The sequence below is a fragment of the Scomber japonicus genome, chromosome 10, assembly GCF_027409825.1.
Source record: "Scomber japonicus isolate fScoJap1 chromosome 10, fScoJap1.pri, whole genome shotgun sequence".
Classification (NCBI taxonomy): Eukaryota; Metazoa; Chordata; class Actinopteri; order Scombriformes; family Scombridae; genus Scomber; species Scomber japonicus.
Window position 1 is genome coordinate 8,935,299 of NC_070587.1, and position 23,847 is coordinate 8,959,145.

General features: G+C 38.7%; 4 protein-coding genes across 7 annotated transcripts in view; all 4 read right to left on the minus strand.

Moving 5' to 3' along the window:
• The window catches only part of ephb6 (eph receptor B6), a 38,781-nt gene extending 37,896 nt beyond the window's left edge, over positions 1 to 885 (minus strand). Inside the window, exon 1 of the mRNA XM_053326411.1 lies at positions 828 to 885. Coding sequence (XP_053182386.1) covers positions 828 to 885 — 58 coding nt within the window. The remainder of the gene's footprint in view (positions 1 to 827) is intronic.
• Positions 886 to 5,041: 4,156 nt separating this feature from the next.
• slc2a3b (solute carrier family 2 member 3b) lies at positions 5,042 to 9,405 on the minus strand. 2 transcript variants are annotated; one of them, XM_053326515.1, is made up of 9 exons: positions 9,292 to 9,405; positions 8,612 to 8,772; positions 8,174 to 8,414; positions 7,865 to 8,027; positions 7,462 to 7,649; positions 5,996 to 6,100; positions 5,798 to 5,907; positions 5,463 to 5,763; positions 5,042 to 5,372 (listed from the first exon to the last, which is right to left on the minus strand). In XM_053326515.1, the coding sequence occupies exons 2-9, from the start codon at positions 8,740 to 8,742 to the stop codon at positions 5,121 to 5,123; spliced, it is 1,491 nt and encodes a 496-aa protein (XP_053182490.1). In that variant the 5' UTR covers positions 8,743 to 8,772; positions 9,292 to 9,405; the 3' UTR covers positions 5,042 to 5,120. The 2 variants fall into 2 exon arrangements, with proteins under 2 accessions (XP_053182490.1, XP_053182489.1); XM_053326514.1 differs by having other exon boundaries at positions 5,463 to 5,666; positions 5,806 to 5,907; positions 9,292 to 9,396.
• A 9,700-nt stretch (positions 9,406 to 19,105) lies between these two features.
• LOC128365889 (cytochrome c oxidase subunit 6B1) overlaps positions 19,106 to 23,847 on the minus strand; it is an 85,522-nt gene continuing 80,780 nt past the window's right edge. The window contains exons 1-4 of one of the 3 annotated variants that reach the window (XM_053326507.1): positions 21,682 to 21,741; positions 20,792 to 20,920; positions 19,751 to 19,851; positions 19,106 to 19,416 (exon numbers count right to left, since the gene is read on the minus strand). In XM_053326507.1, coding sequence (XP_053182482.1) covers positions 19,363 to 19,416; positions 19,751 to 19,851; positions 20,792 to 20,897 — 261 coding nt within the window. In that variant the 5' untranslated portion in view covers positions 20,898 to 20,920; positions 21,682 to 21,741 and the 3' untranslated portion in view covers positions 19,106 to 19,362. Of the gene's footprint in view, positions 19,417 to 19,750; positions 19,852 to 20,791; positions 20,921 to 21,681; positions 21,742 to 23,847 lie in introns of those variants that run through there. The other 2 variants (XM_053326509.1, XM_053326508.1) reach the window with 2 other exon arrangements.
• LOC128365883 (late histone H2A.2.2) lies at positions 22,740 to 23,156 on the minus strand. Its single transcript, XM_053326501.1, has one exon. It carries the CDS (start codon positions 23,154 to 23,156, stop codon positions 22,740 to 22,742), a length of 417 nt encoding a protein of 138 aa, XP_053182476.1.

The following is a 23,847-nucleotide window of genomic DNA, read 5'->3' on the forward strand; positions in this document are numbered from 1 at the left end:
ATCATAGATGGAGACTTGCTTAACTACTGGCCTTTCCAGACAGTCTCTCTCTCTCTCTCTCTGTCTGTCTGACTGCCTCTCTCACTCACTCTTGCACTTTTAAAGACATATAATATTTCCATTTATATAGACAAAGCATGGAGAGTTTAGAGCATAGCAGAACAGAGGAGACACATCCGTTGAGACTGTGGAGAAAGGGACACTGATTCTGGAAGAGGGAGAGGGCAATGGTGATCATGAGTGGCACGGGGGGGGATGAGGTTGGCCTGGGGGGTCGCCGAGTACACAGGCAAAGAGAAAAGGGTTATGCAACTTATTATGCATTTGTGCCCTGCCTTATTTCCATATTCTTTTGTTTGCAGAAGCTTGATAGTCTCCGGCACGCACCTGGCACTTCCATGCCAACGAAGTCCTATCTGATGTGCAGCCACAGTCACACAAACAAGCATGTGCTGGCATATAAACATGGACAAAAACACAAATCAGAGCATGCAAAACATACACAGTGCTGTTTGAGCAAGGTGAAAGGTGGTAATTATTCAGAAGGTCCCAAACAGAAGGTGGCGCCCAAATAATCCAGGTTGAATTAGACTTTCTTGTAGTATTTTGGCCTTATGTGCCAATGTTTGACACGTTGTCAGAGTGCTCTGAATTCCCAGAGAGCCACCTACTTAGAGACTTATTACAGAAGCATACCAAGTGTCCATCCTCCACTTGTGGGTTCATTATAAGCACACGACAAGAGTGCTGTGTAATCTCTCCATTAATGCACACACATGAAATCAAGGATTAAATATGAATAACATCAAGTAAAAGTTACTTCTTACCTTCCTCAGCTGAATTAGGCTGGAAAAACAGACAGAGAGATAGAAAGACACTCCACATCTCCACTACAGAATGACACTGACAGAGAGAGAGGGAGGGATAGGGCATGAAAGAGAGAGAAAGAGGGAGATAGAGTGAGTTTGTGTGACAGAGAGCGAGAGAGCAAGAGAGGGGGGTGAGAGAGGGGGTGGAGTCTGTTTGCTCCCTTTATCTGAGAGAGAGAGAGAGAGAGAGAGAAGGAGACTGAGACGGAGGACGGGGGGTGTAGATGGATGAATGGATGAGGGAAGGAGAAAAATATTTACAGAGCAAAATAGACAGCAGCACATAGGAGTACACTGCCAACGGAGGAAGTAAACAAAACAGTGTTGTCACAGAGACGGGGGAGAGAACAGGATCAGGAAGAGTGAAAGGAGGAGAGTGGGAGACAGTTTTTTTCTCTTTTATTTGAGAGAAACAATGAAGTCGACAAGAGAAAGAATTGGCGGAGGAAAAATTATTAAACAAGTTTGTCTCGTCTCTAAAACTACTGTCTAGACATGCCTGACGACGTCCATTCCAGCTCTCCTCTAGTACACAGATTTGCACAAGGCCGCCTGGAAGACTGTGCCTCAAACTGTGGCATCCCTCACATGTCTGGACACACTGCTAACTTGCATTTTTCAAGCTGTGGCATGTGACGGTGCCCAACTTTTTTCCCTTTTTTTTCAGATCTCTCTCTCAGTTCTACCTTTTATGGAAAATGACTATTATTTAGTCACATTTTTGGATGCCCTCCATCCTTTATGTGGCTTCTTCATGCCTCCCCCCTCACCCCACCCCCCCCCCCCACCCCCCCAAAATCTCTCACACACTCATCGCCTCACAGTATTGCTCATCCAGACAGCATCTAGACACACACACACTGGAGTGAAATTCCCTCCCCCCCTTCAGCCCTTGCACGCCACTCTCTGGTCAGACTGCAGTACTGCTGCTTGTTGATGGGCTTTCATGCCCCAGTTCACTGCAATGAGTAAGACTTGAGTAGACTCATGCAGGGAGATGTTGCCTATTGGCTTGACACAGTTAGATGGCCCCATTCCCAGCCAGCCGGGGGCCCTTTACCCAAGGCTCTGTGCTCCGAGGGGCTGAGGTACAGAAGGTAAAGTGGGGGGGGGGGGGGGGCATGGATCATCATGCTCTAGTCATTAAGATGGGATGTAAAACTTCTTAATCCATTTTTAGCTTGTTCTGCATGAACTTACTCCTCATACTAGTTTGGAAAAACAAAACAAAAAAAACATCTTCATCAGATGATTAATTGATAGTTAAATAGTTAGAGAATGAGTAGGCCAATTTTTTTTTAAAGATTTTCTTAAACTAATGCTCAGCTTATATATATATATATATATATATATATATATATATATACATATATATATATGCACACACACACTCACACACACACACACACACACACACACACACATACACACATCTATCTATCAATCTACTATCATAGTAAACTGAATATCTCAGGGTTTTGGATTGTTGGTTGGACAAAAAGAAATGTCACCATGGGGGTTTGGGAACTTGTGATTGGCATTTTTCGGTATTTTCTGACCTTCTATAGTCCAAGTGATCAATTATTCAATCTTTGAAATAATCTGTAAACTGAGAAATAATGAAAACATATTGCAACCCTAATGGTTTTTTTTTATTCTATTCTAGCTTAATTTTATTTGAAAATTCACACTTTTTAATTGTATTTTAATGTCTTATTTATTGCCATGTGTTGCTTTTATATCCTGTATTGATCCCTTTTACGTTTTATGTAAAGCACATTGAATTTTCTCATTGTTGAAATGTGCTACACAAATAAACATGCCTTGCTGGCCTCGTCTAATAAATAAAATAAAATCAACAACCTCTGGAAATGCAACTCACTCAGGATTTGATTTCTCTCAAATGTGAGAACAACTACATTCATAAAATAACAGTGAAGACCTATAATTTTAATGTTCCCTTTATCACAGCAGTGTTAAAAGTAAATTTCCGAGGAATTCCCCTTTTGGCGTAAATATTCTCTCGCATCTCCACATAGTACATGTGGTCTGGTTTGGCGTTTGAAGCTGTGTGACCCAAGAGGAAATCTGACCTCATAACTCCTCCTCATGCATGCCATCCTTAAAAAACATCAAGTCTGAACCATACAGCAACAACAGCAACAGAAGCCACAGAAAAAGTGAAGTCTTGTTTTTCAATTCATCTCTTTATTTCAGTGTTTCAGAGAGTTGGTTAGCTCTACAGTGTGCAACTGCGCAGCTAACTGAAGTTTTGTCAAAGTGCAGAGAAGGAAATACAATTGCTGGTGCAGAAGTGGGTACCAGACAAAATACCAGACACACTTTCACTAGCACAGAGACTGCGGTTACATTAAATATTCATGGAAACAAATTTGCTTTGACTTATAGCATTATAGCAAGAAAAAAACAACAGAAAGCTCTGTTTTATGCTCATAATTCACACATTCCCTTAAAATATGGACAACTTTATTTCCTTTTTAGTTTCTCATTGTCACTCATATTATTACGCAGGACATTATAATAGAAAAACAGTAAAGGTGAACTCTTATCTGACTCTCTCTCACACACACACACGCAGCCTTTGTCACTTCTCACTTCTGTTTTCCCAAAAATTGCAGCGTAACATCGTGGTATTCACCATAGTAACATTGTTTTCCAGAGTGCAACAGAAATCAGAGTGGATGTAACAGATTCAATTGGATTATGAACAACAACCAAAAGCATACACATTCTAGGAGAGAGCCACACATAATATACACAATCATTAAAAAAGTAGTCTGACTACCAAAGTGGAAATGAAACTAAAGCTAAAAAGTTGAGAAAGGCTTTCTTACCAGTGATGCAACTGTGCAAACATTGAAACACTCATTTGTAAGCATGAATAACAGCTTATCATGATGCACTAAATGACGATTTGACAAGACATATACATGATTTCAGACTATTAAAGACAATTACAGACAAAAAGACATTTTCTGTGCATTAACAAGTGAAATAAATACAATTCATTAGTGTTTTTACTCAACCTCGCCTCACCATATGTGGAATATCCTACTTTGACTGAGATATGTTGTTGCTGTTATTTAATCATCAGTAGACTCGAGTGTGTTGTGATACATCCCTCAAAATGATGAAATACTGTTAAGCCCTGACAAGAACTTTTTGATTTGATGACCTTTGATGCAATAGCTGCTGCTAGTAGTTATGTACAGATGTCCAAGAATTTCAAGTACAGTGATGGATAAGTGCATTTCTAAACTATAGCACTTAGAAGCCCTGTAACACAATTATCCACCTGAGTTATGGAGCATCAAACTGCTTCATTGCATTTCATAGCTAACTGTTGTAATGCATACTGTAAACAATTCTCATTCTTTCTGTACGCTACAGTGAAATAATAAAAACACGAGGTTAGGTTGTGGTTTTATGAGCAGAAAGCCTGTAAAGAGACTTTGTTACGGCTTGGCAGTGTTAGACTACATCTCATTGTCATACAAATAATATTGTTCTTAGTGGCAGTACAAGTTAACATAGCTGTCCTTGTGTTACTTTTTTATCAGCATAAGCGTGGCTGAGTTCAAACACATAAATACAAACATCCTCAGAATGCTTAATTACACTTATTTTAAGTCTATAGTGCTTTTTGTGCACCTGAAAGGGAGAGATACCCCCTCCATGTTTACTCAGGGCAACATGACTCCTTTCCTCTGGCAGTGAGGCACATCAAGCAGGCAGACAGGACAGCAAGTCAGTCTTTTTGGGTCAAACTACTGGGCTCCAAAACCAGCTTTCCAAGCTTGACCTCAATACATAAAACCCCAAATCCTACAACCTTTTAACACTGGGGGTAGCTGAGGGCGTGGGGTCTTAACACTGAACATATGTTGATCCTCTTACATGGGAATATGTGTGGAGCTGGCACTGGGAAGTACTGGTAATTCAGTTAAGTTTGCCCTGTGTTTACAGCAGGCTTACGGGGACCTCTCTCGATTATTTTAGCATTTGTAACTAGGGAATCTATAAAAAAACACAATTTAATTTTTAAACAAGGCACATTAATCACTATCTTATATCTGCATTAATACACTGGGTTGGCTTTTCTAAACACATTCCGTGGCACTAAGCTGCTCTTTTGTCATTTGTGAGTTATAAAATACAACTCCTTACAATATCTATGTGCGTGAAAACTGTTTTCTTTGTTGTACCCTAAGTTTTCCTTCTTTTTCATGTTTATGGTTTATCTGCAGGAAGATCCACCATGGGAACCTTTTCTGTCGGGGACATAGGTGCAGGGTCTTTGCTATCTGGAAGGCCCACAACCACTGCCTCAGGCACTGGGGTTTTCCCTGCACTGGCAGCAAATCCCTGGGCGATGTCATCAAAGGTCCTTCCTTTGGTCTCAGGCACCCGCAGGAAGGTGAAGATAAAGAATAGGATGAGGAAGATCATGAAGATGATGAAGACATAAGCACCACAAACCTCCTGAGAGATGAAGAGAGAGAGAAATGTTTGTAACAAACTGTAACAAAGTCGAACTGCTTATAGATCAACGTGCAGCAAATGAATCCGTACCTGTAGTTTAGGAAAGGTTATCCCAACCAGGAAGTTGGCAGTCCAGTTAGAAAAACCAGAGATGGCCATGGCAGCAGGTCGAGGACCCTGGGAGAAGAGCTCCGCCACGATGAACCAGGGGATGGGACCTGGACCCATTTCAAAACTAGCAACAAAGCCAAATACGGCCACTATGGCCAGGTAACTTAATGCCTGGTTAGACTCCTGTTCAGAGATAGAAACAGTGAAACGGTCAGAAAAGAAAAGACAAAATAACACAATGATAGAAGTAAAGTGCATTAATATTTTATTTTTGTAAGCAAAAAGTTAACCCAATTTGACGATTCTTGCAAGGGTCACTCACCACCAAAGAGAGGGAGATAGTCATGAGGAGGGCACAGACAGCCATTCCAGCGAGTCCAATCAGGTGTAAGGTTCTTCTCCCTGCCCTTTCAACCAGGAAGAGCTAGGGTCCAAAGAGAAAAGTTGATTAATCAATACTCTAATAAATACCAAACTGTAAGAGTGTAAACAAAATCTAATCAGACACTTACAGAGACAACAGTAAACACAGTGTTGACAACTCCAGCTCCAATGGTGGCATAGATGGGCTCTTTTACACCAGCCTTCTCAAAAATGCCCGTGGAGTAGTAAAACACCTGAAAGAAAAGAAAGAGTTATTGTTATGATGTGTAATGCAGTCTTTATCCACTTAGGCCTTAAGGGCAGTGCATTAAACTGAGTATGAACACATCCAGCAGACATGGAGCTACGTTAGCATCTGTCTGTACATTTCTGGCCACCTGGTGTATCTAATACAACATTTAGTCTCTTTTACTTCTGGTTTGGTCTCCAACAACTCCTGAAGGAACTAACAAACTCTTTAGCTGCTAAATGCTCCACTATGCTTCCCTGCTTTGCCTGTCTGCTATTTGGTGCTGAGTAAGTAGCGTGTTTATGAAAAGTTTTTGCAAAATATGAGGAGACAAGGTTGATGACAGAAGAGAGAACCAAAACAGTAAAATTGTGGACCATAAATCAAAACAATAAGCTGAAAGATGCTATATCAGACATATCATGCTTTTTGAGATTTTATGTTATTGTTATACTGTTATGATATCAAATGTCTAAACAAAATCAAAGCTCCATAACTGGGGTAAACATAAATGTAAAATGCTCCCTGCAACTGAAAAGCGAGGGCTTCAGCCTTCTCTGCTTCAATTGAAATGATACGTCTACTAGTCGTGGTTTCTCCCTGGGCTGTTCATTTTCATAACTTTCATATTTCAGATCAGATTTTGGCTTGAACATGTCGGCCATGACTCAGCTTCCGGGAGCTGGCCGATCAGAATGGAGTTGGCTTATCTATCTTATCTTATCTTTCTCTCTTAAAGAGACAGAAGCCAAAACGTCCTGTTTCAGACAGAGGCGGCACTGAGGGGGTGCGTAAAGGGCCAGTACAAAATACATTAAGACTTTTCTGAACTGTAAAGCCAGAATATAGATATAGATCAGGGAATGTGCACAATATGTCCCTTCTAAAATACAAATATTGATTAGTCAAGATTTAACCTTTTGAATAGTTACTCTACTAGCTGCTCTGCTAGTGAGTGATATAGGTCATCAGTGTTAATGTGTCTGTCACAGTTGAATCAATGTCGCTGCCTCTAGCCACAGGCTGCAGCAGCTCCACTGTGATTGTCAGGCCAGATCCAGTAACCGCTAAAACATTTAGTCAACCCTGTTATATGACCTTTTTAACAAATACCACTGTGCTTCTCTGTATCTATTGACTCTCAGAGGCCTGAATTATTCCACTCAATCTAACATTGCCTGGAGCCACAAAGCATCCTTTGTCATTTGCTTGTCAAAAACATTTGTATCATTTCAGTGAATGCTCCTTTAAAGATTCATGTTTAAGATAAGGTATTTAAAGATTGCCCTTACAGTTCATTTAGACTGACATTTGATCATTATATCACGATCACAGTGCTCAATTAATAGGATGACTTCTACTCACAGCGTTGATGCCAGACAGCTGCTGAGAGAGCTGGAGGATGATAGCAATAATGATTGGTTGACGATAGTTTGGGGAGCGGAAAAGCTCAAGTATAGTCACTTTCTTTTCCAGGGCCATCTTCATTGCTTCCTCCTTCATCTCCTGAATATCTTCGCTAACATCTTCACTGCCACGCAGACGAACCAGTGCTACAAGGAGAAGAAAGGATATGAATAGAGAGGAAGTAAGTATGCAAATATAATGCAAAGTTTGACTGATAACATTTTAATAAAACACAAGGTCACCTCATCTATATGACATACTTCAATCCACCGATCATTAAGAATATATGAGATATTAGACAGTATATTCAGTCTGATAGTCGCCATCTTATTGGTAGTGTGTAAACTGTCTCAAGACTGACCTTTTTGTGCCTCCTCCTCTTGATTGAGGACGATGAGCAGGTAGCGAGGACTCTCAGGGCAGAAGAGCAGCAAGATGCTCTGCGCTACAGCGGGCAGGGCAGTCAAGGCCAACAGTAGAGGCCACAGAGTGTCTGAGCCCAACAGAAACTCCAGACCAAAGATCTAAAATACACAGGCAACAGGAGATGAATCATTTGAGTCAATTTAAACACACTCAATTAATTTCTGCTACACTAAATTCTACTTCAGTGTGTGTAACCTAGTATGAACATCACCAATAATATAATCACCATATCACATCCTCATACCTGTGCTACCAGAATGCCAATAACTACACCCAGCTGGTGCAGTGTGCCAAAGGCTCCTCGGACAGCCGTGGGAGAGATCTCGCCCACATACATGGGTGTCAGTCCTGTGCACAGACCACAGAACACGCCGATGATAAACCTGCCAATGATGACCATCTCAAAAGATCGACTCACAGTCGACAGTCCCATCAAAGTGCCGCCCAGTACAGCCACGATGTTTGCTAGAAGCATGGACTTGCGCCTGGTAATGACACACGAAATACAAACAAGGTAAGAGAAAAAAACTGAGAAAATCTAACAACTACAAAAACGTGTGAAGAGTGCTCACAATGTATGTGCAACATTGAAGTAAAGCCTACTAATAACACTGAAAAAGACTTGATTGATTTTACTGTCTGCTATCTTTTATTATATCTGATGTATACGTGATGTTCTCACCTGCCAAACTTGGTGACCATGGCTCCGACAGAGAAGGATCCTATCATGCCTCCCACACTGAATATGGCCACAGAAACACTCCACACTAAGGTAATGGTTTCTTTACTGAAAGACTCCCCATAACGCTCCATAGACACATTGCTGAAGAAGCTCCTCAGTTTCTGTCAAGCCAACAGAAAAAAGTGTTTTTTCTCTTATTTTAAAAGCATTTGCCTTCCGTAGTTTAATGTCCACATACTTAAATTAAGGTGTAACAGACGTGACAGAGCATGTGTTTGATATGATTTGAGAGTTTTTGACATGTCCACATGGGGGCAGTACAGCTTTTAGCATTGCCATAATGCAATGTTGTGCTCACAATTTAGCTCACAAATACAAGCTGCCCTACTTTCAAAACTAAAGATACAGAAAAACAACATAAAAGTGTTCGAATGATTCACAAAAATGGAAATTGAAAAGTGTCTTTTAAATCTATATGTATATTTATATGTGCTTTTAAAGAGTTCTGCAATACTAATGTCATTATGAATTACTAATCATGAAATTAGTCCCACCGCTTTAAGGGTTGTCCCTGCTGTCTTAAAATATGAAAACACTAAATATTCATTATAAGAATCCAGCTGTGTGGCTAGCACGTGGCAAACACAAACACACATATCCTTAAACACACATGCACACACCTGCTCTGGTGCGTTGATGACTCCGGTATTGTAGCCAAACTGTAGTGAGCCGATGACTGCCGTGAAAACACAGTAGAGAAGGTATGGGGTTATCTTCTTCTGGTTTGTCTGTGGAGAGACAGGAGGACAAACAGACGCGACATATTAAAACAATGAGCAAATGGATTTTATGTACAATCATTCCCTCAGTTTGAATGGTGGACATGGCCTGTTCCTGGCTCCATACAAAGCTCTTGTTTATAGTGACACTGGTAATTATACACAATGAGCCTTTCTACATCTGCTCTCCCTCCCTGTTTTCAGCCTTCTGCATTAGCAGCTGCAGGCTCACAGTACTGCTGTGAAAGCTAGGTGTTACAACACTGCACGGGCTCCACGATTTGCACTTCTGAGGTATTTCTCAGCTAAGTAGCTAAGACACCTGAAGAGAAAAATACTGAATCCTATTGTGAATGTTTTTTTCCTGCTGGTTTCAGCATTAAAGTGGGCTTAGCTCATAATAACTAGCTAAAACACCCGACATTAATCCCTTTGGGAGTGAAATTTACAATATGTAAAAGGTATTCAACCAAGCAGAACTGCACAGAGTAATTGGTTTGAATTCAATTGTAGCTCCAAGTCTACTGTGGAGGCACTCTGTCAAAGGTGGGAACCCCCAATCAAAGTTTCACATTGATTTAACAACTAACCAGAGGACTAGATCTCTTTTACAGTAACTGTAATGCAAACGTTATTATTTGCATACAGAGTCTAACAGTTAAGGGCTAATGTCCAAATAGACTTATTAATGAAAGGAAATCCATTTTAATTATCCAGTTTAATCCATTTTTTTTCTAAATGTGCTCCTGTTTCAACACTACCCCAACTGTGCAGCATCTGTAAAAAATTGAGTGTGTCCATCAGTAAATTAATACATTGTTTTAAATAATCTGTAATCACAGTAAAGTCAAAGACAGACATTTCCAACAAGTACAAAAACAGGCACATTGAGCTTTGTCACACTGTTTTACAATACACGATACCACTATCTGCACAGATAAAATAACAAATTCCTCAAAAGTAATGAAACAGCATGTTCATTAGGAACAAACAGCCTCAATATGAGCTGAATTTTGAAATCAAACAGTAGTTCAAAGAGTTTCCCTCTCCTGAAACGAAGGGCCTAACTTTAAATATTTATGGCCATTAAGTTATAATTCTCCACCACACGGCTCAGAATGAAATTCCACAGAGGAGAAAGTATTGAAAGTATGAATTACTTGAAACAAATTATGCTGAACTGATAGCAGAGAGTGAGATACTGATAGTCTTAATCAAGCAACAGAGGGACATCATGGCCTTGTCTAACTAGAGTACTAAAATAAGATGAACACCAGTGTTAAACTACGTTTTAGTCTGCGTGGCACACAGGAAATGTGGCATGCATGATAAAATGACAGTGCAGGGGAAATACAAACTGATAGTACTAAAACAAATGCATAAAATCATACTAATCACAACTGCATAAAAGGGAAACTAATTAAATGCAGTTACAGGCATGTTTTCAACTTTGACTTTTGCTTTTAGTGCTTTTAGTGGTTTGTCTGGGGAGTAGCAGTCCAATCATACTTGAGATCAAAAAACCTGCATGTGGGCGTGTATTTTAATGTGTGTGAGAGATCAGCATGTGCAGAATTATAAGTTGCATTTGCAGGGACATGCTGATGTTGAGCAACATTAAAACAGTTGCATTCTTAGATCACCTTCTTGTTTCTATATGTAGGGAGTGGCTCACTGCATAAGAAACATTTCGTATGTTATGACTATTACGTGACTGAATCAGACAGTGTGCGGGCATGTTGAGGGGAATGTAGTTGGGTAAGCATGTATTTAATATAGTGCATCTGTGTGTTTTCATGCATGGGTGGATGTTATGTAGGTTATTTGTCAAATTAGCAGCAAAGCACAAATAGTAAATGAATGGTGCTCTATTCTATGTTGAAGCTGTATTCTATAAAATAATGAATGCACGGGTCAAATGTGTGTTTGCATCTTTGTTTGTACAATTGATGAATGAACGTTTAATATTTTGCTAATTGTCACAGCATTAATAAACGTACATGTAATTACCTGTTTGGAATTTAAATAGTGATACAAATAGTGACAACTCAAAAAATGGAAATTCGAATATTTACATTTCTGTAACAACTGGGCAAACCCAATCTTCTGATGACGATCATGTGATATGTTCAGAAGCTCCAGAACAGCTACTAAATTGACCCTGTTTTCTTAACTGCTGATCTGAAGGTCAAGAATGAACCTTGCGCTATAGTAACTAGGCTGTAGTTCCTTGATTTTGTAAATGTATGTGTGTAATTTGTACTCTAATATTAAACTAAATGCGGTTATTGCACTTCAACAATATCTTTTCATCATCCTGTCTCAAAATTCAGAGTGACCCTTGAGTTACACCCATCTTCTTCAACTTCCACATTCATGTCATTTTGAAATCTTTCTTGAGGAAAAATATTACAAAATTCTCTACTTCTCTTTCCCACCTGCGTCAAACAAAGTCTTCTTTCTCCTTTAATCTTTCTGACTAAAGTACATTTGAGATTTTTTTTTATCATGAACATGATCTTTGGTTTTCTTTGCTCTTTGTGTGCAAACATTTTGTTCAAGTCCTTTTGCAGTGCACGCTGATATTCACTGTCACTTGGTTTATTACACCAGCGCAGTGAGAAAATGTTAAGTAATGGAGATGATGAAGAAACTGCATGCAACATGTTTCAAAATACCAAGTGCATAGGAGGTTTGTGAAGTACAGGTTTAAGCCAATTTCTCTTTAACTTTAGATATTTTTAATGATAAGAAAAACACTATCTCTGTTTTGTTGCACATGATTTCTAAATCTCTTCATTTTACCAGTTGTCACACCTTGCTTCCACTTTCCCACATCTCTTTTCGTCACATTAGTACTCACTCAACTCACCTCTGTACTATCCCATGCAAAACAAACTCGAGATAATAAAACACAGTCAAGTTCAAACTTGCCACCCAACAGTTCAGTCTCTAGTCTTTCTCTCTTAGTCATGTCCTGAAATGCTCAACTCTCATCCCCCATATTCCTGCTCTTGCCAGAGAGGAAAAGTACAGGATTGGCAACCTGTGACTCGTAAATACCACACTCTTATTCATTAGGAGGTCCTGGCTTCAAAACAGGCTCAGAATTAGACAAACAATGGCAAAGCTTGGCTGACTCTCTTCCTCTGGAACTACTGGGAACTGCTTAAATTAATGTGCATTTAAAAGAAAAATACAGTAATTGTGAAGTACTATCAGATCTTTAAAAGGAAGCTTTTAAAGGATGATACTGCTTTTAAGTTTAGAAAACCAACACATTCAAAAAAACAAAACGAACAACAGCCCAAACAACAATAGAAATGACAATATATATTTACCCTTTCATCCTCCATCCGCTCCATGTTTGCTGCTTGTTGGAAGGTTTTCAAAAGGAAACTTCTTCAGACCACAAACTGCTGCTTATCGTAGAAGGGGTAGGCTCTTACTCCTTATGAGCACCCTGTGCAAACAGTCAGCAGACAAACCTGAAAATGAACAAATAAGTCAACCATAAGTTATAACCTCATATCAAATGTTTTCTAGAATAAAGCATCTAGATATTAAAATGGATCCTGTGGGTAACCTACATCATTAAAGTCTATAAATTACACACCTGATGGTCTCTGATGGTGAGTAAGCACTCTGCAGACAGCTGAAGCACTTGTCTGTGCTAGTTGAATTAAAAAGTACAAACTGACAGTAAACCCCTCCCTCTGTTTCCGTATTCACCCTCCTCTTCTGCTCTCACTAATGATGAAGTTAGACAAGAGAAAAGTGATGTAACTCGGTCTCTTCAAATTAAATTATTGTCGCTTTAGTTATTTTTATCAATCAAGCATAAAATAACATGGATAGCAGAAACTGTCCTAATCCACACTGTGCGTATGGAGGTGAGATGATCCTCCAGATGGACGAGATTTTAGTTATTAAACAATGTTTTATTACGCGCACGTGGCTTTTATCATAATAATATGATATAATAAATCTACAGGTATTTAATTAAGCAGCTTAAATGAACAAATGAGTAAAAGTTTTTGTAAATGACAACAAACACTATAAAAAAATTAGTTTGATTTAAAATAATAATAATAACAAATGTGTACCGTTATTATCTGTTAATCCAGTGAAGTCAATCTTGTTCGACTCTGTTTGCTTTGTCAAATGTTCAACCCTCCCTCTCTGTGTGGTTTTCTTTTATACAAACTCGTACAGTTTCAGTGGCATCATACAGATGTGAGCGCGCCCCCTGTGCGTCAGACGCACTGACGAAATTTCCGTCCGGCCGACTCACTTCGGCTAAACTCGTCTTCTTAATTCTGCAGAAAAAAGGGGACGTGCTCTACTGAGCGTACAGTGTGGAGCGCAGAGGAGAAGAACAAACGGTGCCGGTGAATGGAGTCTCTGTGCTGCTGCTGGCCCGTCGGCTGCCCACCGGGGGCGCGAGAACAAAAGGCAATGTGCACGGAGTTCAGATACAAAGCCTGGTCATGCAGAAATCATGAGACCGGCTCAGTGGGTGGCAAACAAATGGGGAGCCCTCCTAATTCTTCATCAACTATTTCTAATCTTCATAACCCACCTAACCCCACAGAGGAATTTGACATGTTCTCCAGAAAAATGCGAGGGCCGTGGCCATATTTAAATCCACTTGAGCAGAACTGGTTAGCCTTTTACTGTGTTTTTAAATATTAAAAGATATGGTTGCGTTTCCCTGTTGATCTATGGTGTAACAAAAAAGGGGGACTTTTAAATCAAAGTTTAAAACGTTTTCTCTTTTCACGTGCTTATGATTCATTTTCACTGTATGTCCTTTTAATGATTTTAATGCAAATTGTTATTTTATGCTGCACTCCCATATTTTGTGCTCTACTTTAGTCTAGTTTTTATTATTTTTTGGGTTCTTTTTGTAATTGTATGTTTTAGTGTTTCCCATTTTTACTATAATTGGGTTTTATTTATTTATTTATTTTAATTGTATGTTTTGTGTTTCCAATTCTTACTGTCAAATGTTTGTTTTTATGTAAAGGCACATTGAGTTGCCCCTGGGTATGAAATGCAAAAAGACTGTAACACTGAACGATATCTACTTGATTCGACTCATTTGGATGACTGAAGCTTCATATTTACTTTAGATAAACTTTTAAATACATTTTTAAACAGAAGGAGGACTTGCAAGTACACCAAGGGATCTTCTAATAACTAGTGTGAACAGAAGGAACCTATTTCAATGTTAATTTGGGCCCCTGACTGTTGTTTTAAAACAGTCATGAAAAATAGTGAACCTGTCCTTTAAGTCGAAATTTAGTCACATCTGTAAGAGGAGACCAGGGACTTGAATTTTGGGTTTGATTTCAGTGACAATTCAACATTCAAGACTAACCCTTTTTTTTTTTCCTGTTTTGGTAATGGTCTTAAATCGTACTAAACGAGCAGAGGAGTCTCACACATGCACAATGCTAACAGAAAACAACTTAAAGGTGTGAGAAACTGCTGTTGTAAATGGTGGCTACAGTCCTTTTTTAAAACAGTATGTGACCTCATAAATGGGCAGATTATTTTTAACAATACTCACAGGTGACACATGTATGAACTCCTTTTTAACTGAGTGTGAAGCCATAAATACAGGTTGCATCAGAGTTTAGAAAATCCACTTGTGCATCATGCCTGGAAAAATGCCTCTGTGGTGTAAACAAGGGAGTGTTGCTCAGTCAAACCATGACTAACCCTGAAGACATGACTTTAATATGATTTTATGAGAAAATATATTTTGCAGTCCTCAGAACCACTGAGTTTGTGCACATGGGATGACACATTTCTGAGGCCTACATCAGACTTAAGTCATCACTAATCCATTTGATTCTTGATTCAGTTGAAAAACAGGTATGACTAAAAAATGACCGGAAATCTGTCGTAACCAAATTTGGAGACTTCCTAATTGTAGAAATACCAAGTTCCCTTTTTTGTGGTTGACTAATTTCTTGCAAGATACAGATCCGTGAGTTCTGTGGAATCAAAATGATTTCATTCAATCTTAACCGATCAAGCCCTCTGCAAGAGAGAAAAAATAGATAAAGGGGAACTAACAGAGAGGGACGTGCAAATCTTCAGGTTCCATGTCTTCAGAGCCCTGAGAGCATGCAACCATGCTCCTCGTTCACTCTGTCCCAGCACCCCATCTGTATTCAGCAAGCCGTTACCAAGGAAGCCCATCCTGCAGCATCTCCCCAAGTGACATGGCCTGAGTGAGCACATCAAATTATAAGGAATCTGCAAAAGAGCAAACACACACACACACACACACACACACACACACACACACACACACACACACACAAACGTGTGTGCACCTGCATGCACACCCAACTTGTCCTAGATCACTTTTAGGGGCACTATCTCTGGCGTCTGCCATCTCTGCACTCAATAACCTCCCCCAATAACCCCATATGGACCCCGCCCTCCTGAGTGTGATATATATGTCGGTTGTTCATGTCTGGTGGTGTTTGTGCGGTGTTTTTATATAAATGTCCTGGAAACCTTAACCCCAACTATAACTACCACTTCCATAAACCTAACCTTAACCACTGTGCCAAAAATCTGTGTTTTACCAATTGGGGACACAGCTTTCGTCAGCAATTGAAGAAACCTGATTAACTACACACAGAGTGAGAGGGAAGGAAGTGAGGAGGGTTCCAGGTATTCATCCTGTTTCTTTCTTTCTCACTCTCTCTTTCTCTTGCACACACATAGTCTTGTTTCCATCACTTCAGAGGACATTACATTGACCTATATTCATTTCCTGGAGACTTAACCTAACTTGAACCCTATACCCTAACCTTGAACGAAATTTCCACCTTAAGATTTAATTATTTATGTTACTGAGGACCTGCTTTTTGGCTTTTTGTCTCCAAAAGCAAGGCACATTCCCACAATGTGACTGTGTACACTGATTTATGTCCCCACAACATGCATAATTCAAGTATACACACACACACACACACACACACACACACACACACACACACACACAGAGAGACACACACACACCCCATCACAAACCACATCCTGTAGTATGAGCCCAAACGGTCCATGTGATTCAATGATTTTCAGAAAATGTCACTGTACGTGTAAAATCAGTGTACTTTTGCTCCTGGCTTGTAGCAACCTAAAGAACATTTATTATTTAGTAGACAAGAAGAAACAGTTTCTTTCTTTGATTGACTTATTCTGAACACAATAGTGCAATGTGGAATATATGTATATATATATACTATATATTATATATATTTTTAAAATTCTTATACTTATAGTTCTTTCGATTGTTTTATGTCAGACACTTTATGTTTTTGATTTAAGAATCTTTCTATAACTAATATGTGGCACAAAGCATCAATATTTATGAAGATGTAATGAAACGAACCTCACACAGCTCTGATTTTCCCCTGAAGTCTTCTGTTAGATAGTTCAAAAGTTGGAGAAACAAAACATCTAAAATATCGCTTATATATATTCTTTATACCCAAACCCTTGATTAGACCCATTCCTTTATAGGCCTATGTTACATACAACAAAATACTAAAACACAGTCACATCATGTTTAAAATGGCTGCATCATTGCATCAAAATGTAATATTCTATATATTTGCATATTTTTATACACATTTCCCCTCAGTAGCATTTTAGGTATGTTTGATATGTTTGTGGTCTTGTGTGTTTAAATGTTATTTAAACATTTGTAATTCATTACAGCTGCTGGCTCAGGGTTCATTGGGTTTATGAGAATATTTAGACTGTAGAGGGTTGTTACAGAGAGCTCACAGGGCAGTTTATGATCTAATATTTATACAACAGCGCCACCCTGTGGTTATGTCTTACCATTGCCTCATACATACACACTGACCCTGGCTCGTCCCTCAATGACATTCACAGTTCTCAGGCTTTTGAAATAAGTGTTTAGTTTGGTGCAATCTTTCACTTGATGTTCTAGTAAGTTATTTTGGCTATCACAGCTAATACAGCTACAACCATTTCTTTTGGTCTATAAACCAGCACAGAGAAGCGAAACACTACCGTCAGGCATGTCAGGACATATAAGAGCATTGTTGAATTGAAGTGTGGAGGATGTGGTGAGCTGATGATAATTATCAAAGGACGATTACAACTGTGCTCTGGGGACGGATGTGTCAGTGTTGTAACTGGATGCTGTTACAAAACGCAATTGAAAAAGGGGAAAGTTAAGTTCCTGTTACAAATGAACCTCAAGAGTAAGATCACTGAAATAAATATTAAAATCCTGGTAGTTTGAAAGAGTGAATGAAAAAACTTTTATTAGTTGCTAACACACTTTTATAATTAGTATTGGTTTTATCTTGTGCATTTTATTCCATTTATTTGGTATTACTTTTAATTGTCTAATTTTATTTACCTCATTATAGTCCTGAAATGTTATAATCCCGGTTCAACCACGTCAAGCACTTTGTAACTTTGTTTATAAAAGGGTGCAAATTAAGTTCACTATATAATATACAGTAAGACATATTGAGATGGACGGGACCACCTTAGTGAACTAAGCTTGTTGTAAATCAGTGATGGGGATCTTTGTACAGGATTTGTGAATCAGAACATTCAGTTATTAAGAGGTCATTGATATCCCACATCTGTATTATGTACTATAAAAGACCATATTCATTGGATTGTGTCATATAAATACTGATACCCAAAGGGTGGGGTTTAGGTGGGTTATGAAATATACGACTAGTGTCACTACAAAAGTAGAAGCTATATACACACACACACACACACAATTCAGACATATAGTCACAAGAGACCATTTTAGTCCAGTCATAGATTTTAAGAATTTGGGTGAAGATTTCTCCCACTTAAAATTTAATTATTATTATTCAAAGTATAGAAATATATTATAGATAGAATAGAAAGATGATTGTCCATTGGACTGGAGGTGAAGCATGTTTATTACTTATGGATATCTGACTTGAATGTAATTTAAAGTTCTGCTACTGGTCTACAAATCACTGAATGGTTTAGGTCCAGAATACATGAATGACATGTTAGTAAAATATAAACCCAGTGGAGCTCTGAGATCTACTGACTCAGGTCAGATAGTTGAGCCCAGAGTTCAAACTAAACATGGTGAAGCAGCTTTTAGCTGTTATGCTGCACACAACTGGAACAAACCACCAGCAGAACTGAAATCAGCCCCAACAGTGAACACTTTTAAATCCAGGTTAAAAACATTTCTCTTCTCCTGTGCTTATGATTGAGCTCTTTTAAAGCACTTTACATTTTAATCTTTCTTTTGCACTCTATGTCCTTTTAATGATTTTAAAGCTAATTTATTATTTTATGCTGCAATCATTTTATTTATGTCTTTCTATTTTTCTGTACTTTGTTTTTATTATGGGGGGGGGGGGTTAATTGTATGTTTTACATGTTTTTCTGTTTTATGTAAAGCACATTGAATTGCCATTGTGTATGAAATGCGCTATATAAATAAAACTGCCTTACCTTGCCTTGCCTTTAAAGAGGATGACAGTGTTTGACCTTATAACAATATAGGATACTATATAAATAGTGTTCTATAAATATGTTTTATTTTCTATTGGCCAGACTAAATTTCAGACAGTGTCTGTTGTCAGATTAACTTGCACAAGTCAATACAACAGTGTAGTGAAACTTCATCATGAACAACACCAAGTTAATTACATCCGCACTGTATTTATTGAATTAACAATCCCATAGAGTAGTTCAAAATAAACAAGAAACAAACTTTAGACCTCAACATGGAGGGTTAAAAGTTGTGCGTGCTTTGAGTAAGTAAATTAAAGACGGTAACAGTGATGATGATAATAATAATAACATTAATCGCTGTTTGGAGTTGTCCTTAGGCACACCGCAGAGGTAAAAGGTGCAAGTAACAGAATGTCCTGCACATGAGTGTCCTGGATGGCAATTTCAGATCTTTCCTGGGAAAGTCCCGCCCTCTATCTGCTCGTCCCATTTGGCAACCTGAAGGAGATATTAGAGAAAACATTACGTTAAACTGTTGCTTTACACCCCCAATGGTTTAATGTCACTAGAGAATGTCATAAAAGCACAGGTGTGATCAGGAACACAAAGAAGCAGGGGAAAAGCATCATTTGCATTATTTTATAGACTCCTATCAGAAACAGTCAAATGTACGTCTCACTATTACTACAATGAGGCAAAACAGAGCACAAGATAAAGAAATGCTAGAAACAGGAAATAATCAGTCTGAAAATGTATTTGGGGGGGGGGGCATTTGCAGTCTAACTTCCCAACAAAACATGTAGTAAGAGCAATCTGAAGTCCTACAACTTACCCAGCTCATGGGACAAAGGCTCTTGTAAACCCTCTGGTACCAATCACATGGAGCCACATCCTGGTCCTTGGCTGACAGAGCCTTGTTGCACCTGTGGAAGTCTGGAGCCGGAAAACAAGAAAAGCGTTCAGTGTAACTTATCTGAGAACATTCACACCAATAGTGCCATACAAAAGGAACAAAGAGGTCAAAAAGGACAGACAGTACAGATATGACACTAGTTTGACAGTCTCGGCAAAACAAGTGGACACCGGAGCTTATCTCTGCTGTCCACTTTGTATCCTTGATAAGATGTTAAAGATGTTAAAGCTTCAATGTAAAGTGATGAGTGTTTGATCTCACCCACGTATTAAAAGTGTTGTTTTTATAGTGCTAGCTGCTGCAGAGTACTGATTACATATTTTACAAGGTTTAAAAAGGCACCACAGACACAGTTTCACCCTATTAGAAAGAATTTGAAATATTAATCAGAGCACAAAACCGTACTCTATATGATCACCTTGTTTTGTTTTTTTTTGAATTGACAAGACAATTGGGCAGTGTTACCATGAAAAAGTGTTTTGGAGTTCATTTTTGTCCAACAAAATGAGTGTAGTGATTCAAGCTTTCATATAATTAGTTTTTTTATTTAGAGTACATTATTTAATCTTACCTATTTTATGTGAATATCATATTTACTCCACTTTTTTCACATGATAATGTTTTAAATAACTGAGGGACTAATGTTTTAAAAGTTTTTCTTAATTGCGAGCTAGTTTGTGGTGCACAATGTTAATTTCGTGACTGTCATTTATACAAGGATTTTAACAGCCATAAACTTGCTAATAAAAGCACATTTTATTGGTGGCACCTAGATTTACTGCATTAACTGCATTTACCTTATGAGTGCTTTGATATACATTTCATTTTGTTGGTGAAAATATTACAGATTATAAATGTTGCAGACGCATAGTTATAAATAAAAGACTAATTCAGGCATACATTTTGTGCCTGAACAGTTTTTAAAAGTGTTATCATCTTGTGATCACAACATGTCCTGACCCAGGTAGTTCTGGAAACAGTTGCGGGTCTGGTTGGTGTTGGGGAACCGGGCGTCAAAGGGAGCGGTCCTGTAGTTCTTGATCTTCTCCTCAATAGTCTCAGCCATCTTTGTGAGTTTGAGTCAGGTGCCTAAATAATGCAGAAAAGAGGCACAGGGTGTATTTTAACTTGCAGCAACCTTTCTTATATACAGTCTATGGCAGCAACACACAGCTTAAAAGGTATTTTCATTATAGATTGATCTGTCGGGTATCGGGTAAGTAAACTATACCATGTCAGAAAAATAATAGAAAATGTTCTAGGTTCAAGGTGACGCCTTTAAGTGTTTTGTTTAGTCCAAAATCTAAATTATTCACTTCATTAGCATGTTTGATAGACATTATAAATCACATTGAGAAGCTGAAAGCAGCCAATGTCCAGCTGCATTGCTTTAAATATAACTGAGACGCTTCTGTGTGATCTAAATCGTGGCCGATTCATTTCTTATCGAACATTGCAGCTTTAACAAATGTATAACAACTATCACAATGTGACCTTTTCACAATGCTCAGCGTTAGCTGGCTAAGCTACACAGTTTAACTCTTGTCAGTCAAAATCCAAGTTGTAATAGTCAGTTTGTACTCACACCAACAAAGACTGAATAGTCAGCGATGATACTTTTAATAGCTGTAACATCTACGACCAAGTAGCTTTGAATAGCAGTTAGCGCAGTGTTCAGCTAGCTGCTAGCGCGTTGCTATAAGGTTCACATATCTGTATTAGATGGTTAGCTAATGCGTGTGAGAACGCCTGCTTGTGTCCGTAGAGTATTATGTTATGGATTTAAACATAAAGAGGCATACAAAAAATCAATTTAAAATCTGAGAAATAAGAGCAAATTGTGAGCTTACCGACAGCTAACCTTGGGACGAACTCTGATGTGTCCTCTCCGGAAAGAAGCTAGACCTCCTTCCTGTGCGCGCAGAGGATCTTGGGATATGTAGTCGTATTATACAGGCAGCGTCACTGCGTCACTGCGCTTAACATCTCAGGTTTCAAACATCTGTTTCAACAAGTTATTTTGAGCTTTGAGGATTGTTACAATTATCACCCTCTTCTCTTCTCCTGATTATGTGTTGTAAACATGATTGTTTTTGCAGAAGTGAGACAATCAGAACATTAAGTTACTCATTTTGGATGCAAAGACCACTTCTCACTGACAACAGCTCTAAATTAGTAATTAATCTAGCCTACATACAGCTTCTCAACTCGCACACCCAAAATATGTTTTAATGATATGAGCTTGTTGGATTGAATTTAGTAGTTTTGCAGTTTAATGTGCATAGCAACATTTCAATTACATAGGCATAATCCCTGTCTGCTCAATGTGCTTGTATTTCTCACAGAAACTACAACACTGCATGTACTTCTGTTTGCCATGATGAACAAAGGACTCATTTTAAAGTATTTTCTTATTTTGTCAAGTAGCATCTCAAGTCAGATTGTGACTGACATCCCTTAAGGTTTTTTTTTTTTTTTTTTTAATGACCCAACTACTTTAAAATTCCTTTGGTCAAACTTTAAAAAAAGCTTTTATTTTCCCCCCCATTCACACAATCATGAAAATTTCCCCAGATATTACATATTTGCATGAGCAGTGGGCTTCCCATGGCCATTATAGTCCTTGAAAACTTTCAGTGACAGGACTAGTTTTTAATACTAAAGAGTAAGAGTTTAACAGGCAACTTTTCCAGTTGCCAACAAGACAATGTGGGATTTGAACTGTTAGTTTTCCGGAGACTTATTGCTTTCAGTATTTGCACATCAGTACATTGAATTTCAGTAGCCAACTTAACTTATGACCAGTGTTGATTAGCCACTGACAGTCAGCTCTCTTACAGTGAGTGTAATTAAGGGCAAGAATAGTTTAAAAAACATTTTTTTATTATAGAAACTTCAGAACTTTATATTAAAACTCTTGAGATTGAACATCTTTTTCAGAACCATCATCCTTGGGTGCCTTGGTCCTTTTGGGGAGAAGGCTTGCCTGGATATTTGGGATGACACCACCCTCTGAGATAGTGACCCCTGCCAGTAGTTTGTTGAGCTCCTCGTCATTTTTCACTGCCAGCAAGATGTGGCGAGGAGCAATACGGTGCTTCTTGTTGTCACGGCTAGCATTTCCTGACAGCTCCAGGATCTCAGCGCAGAGGTACTCCAGGACAGCTGAGAGGTACACTGCAGCACCAGTGCCAACTCGCTGAGCATAGTGACCTTTCCTGAGGAGCCTGTGGATGCGGCCAACTGGGAAAGTGATCCCTGCCCTGGAAGACCGGGAAACTGCAGATTTTGGCTTCGGTGCAGCTTTCTTCCCACGACCAGACATCTTCAGTCTAAGACAAGAGATATTTTAGTCTAGACTGAACAGTAAGACAACGTGACTTACAAAGACAGTCATTTTCAATAACTTCCAATGCCTCAAACTAGAAAAGAACAACTCATTAAAAAAGCTGCTATGATTGATACAAAGGCCTGAAGAGTCTTGGGTCATGAGGATAAGTTTGAAGAGAAGCATGTACATGTTTTAACATTAACACCTACTTAATTTTATAACACACAATTTAGTGCACACTCACCAGTTCTCTTTTTTTTCTTTCTTTCTCAAAGATGAGACAGGACCTGCACAGTAAAACACACAATGCTGCTTTTATGAGTCAGCCAGTAATTTGTTGATTGATAACACCTGGCTCCTCTGCTCCACCATTAGCTGTTTGATATCTGGGATAAACCAACTTCCCGCTCACATTCACTGTCATAAATGACGCTGCAAGTTGAGACTGTTGTTTCTTCTGTCAGATTGATTTGTTGAACAGTGGACTTTTTGTATTCCTCTGGCACAAGAACCCAATTTCCTGGAAAGAAGTCTGATTAGCAAAACTCCAACACCTGTGAGCTGGATGGTTTTGTGACAGCAGAAAGTTCTGAGTAATAAATATAAAATCACACAACGTCATTCAAACAATAACTGACCGAAATGTACAACCTGTACTACCTTGATGTGAACAATGATAGCAGTA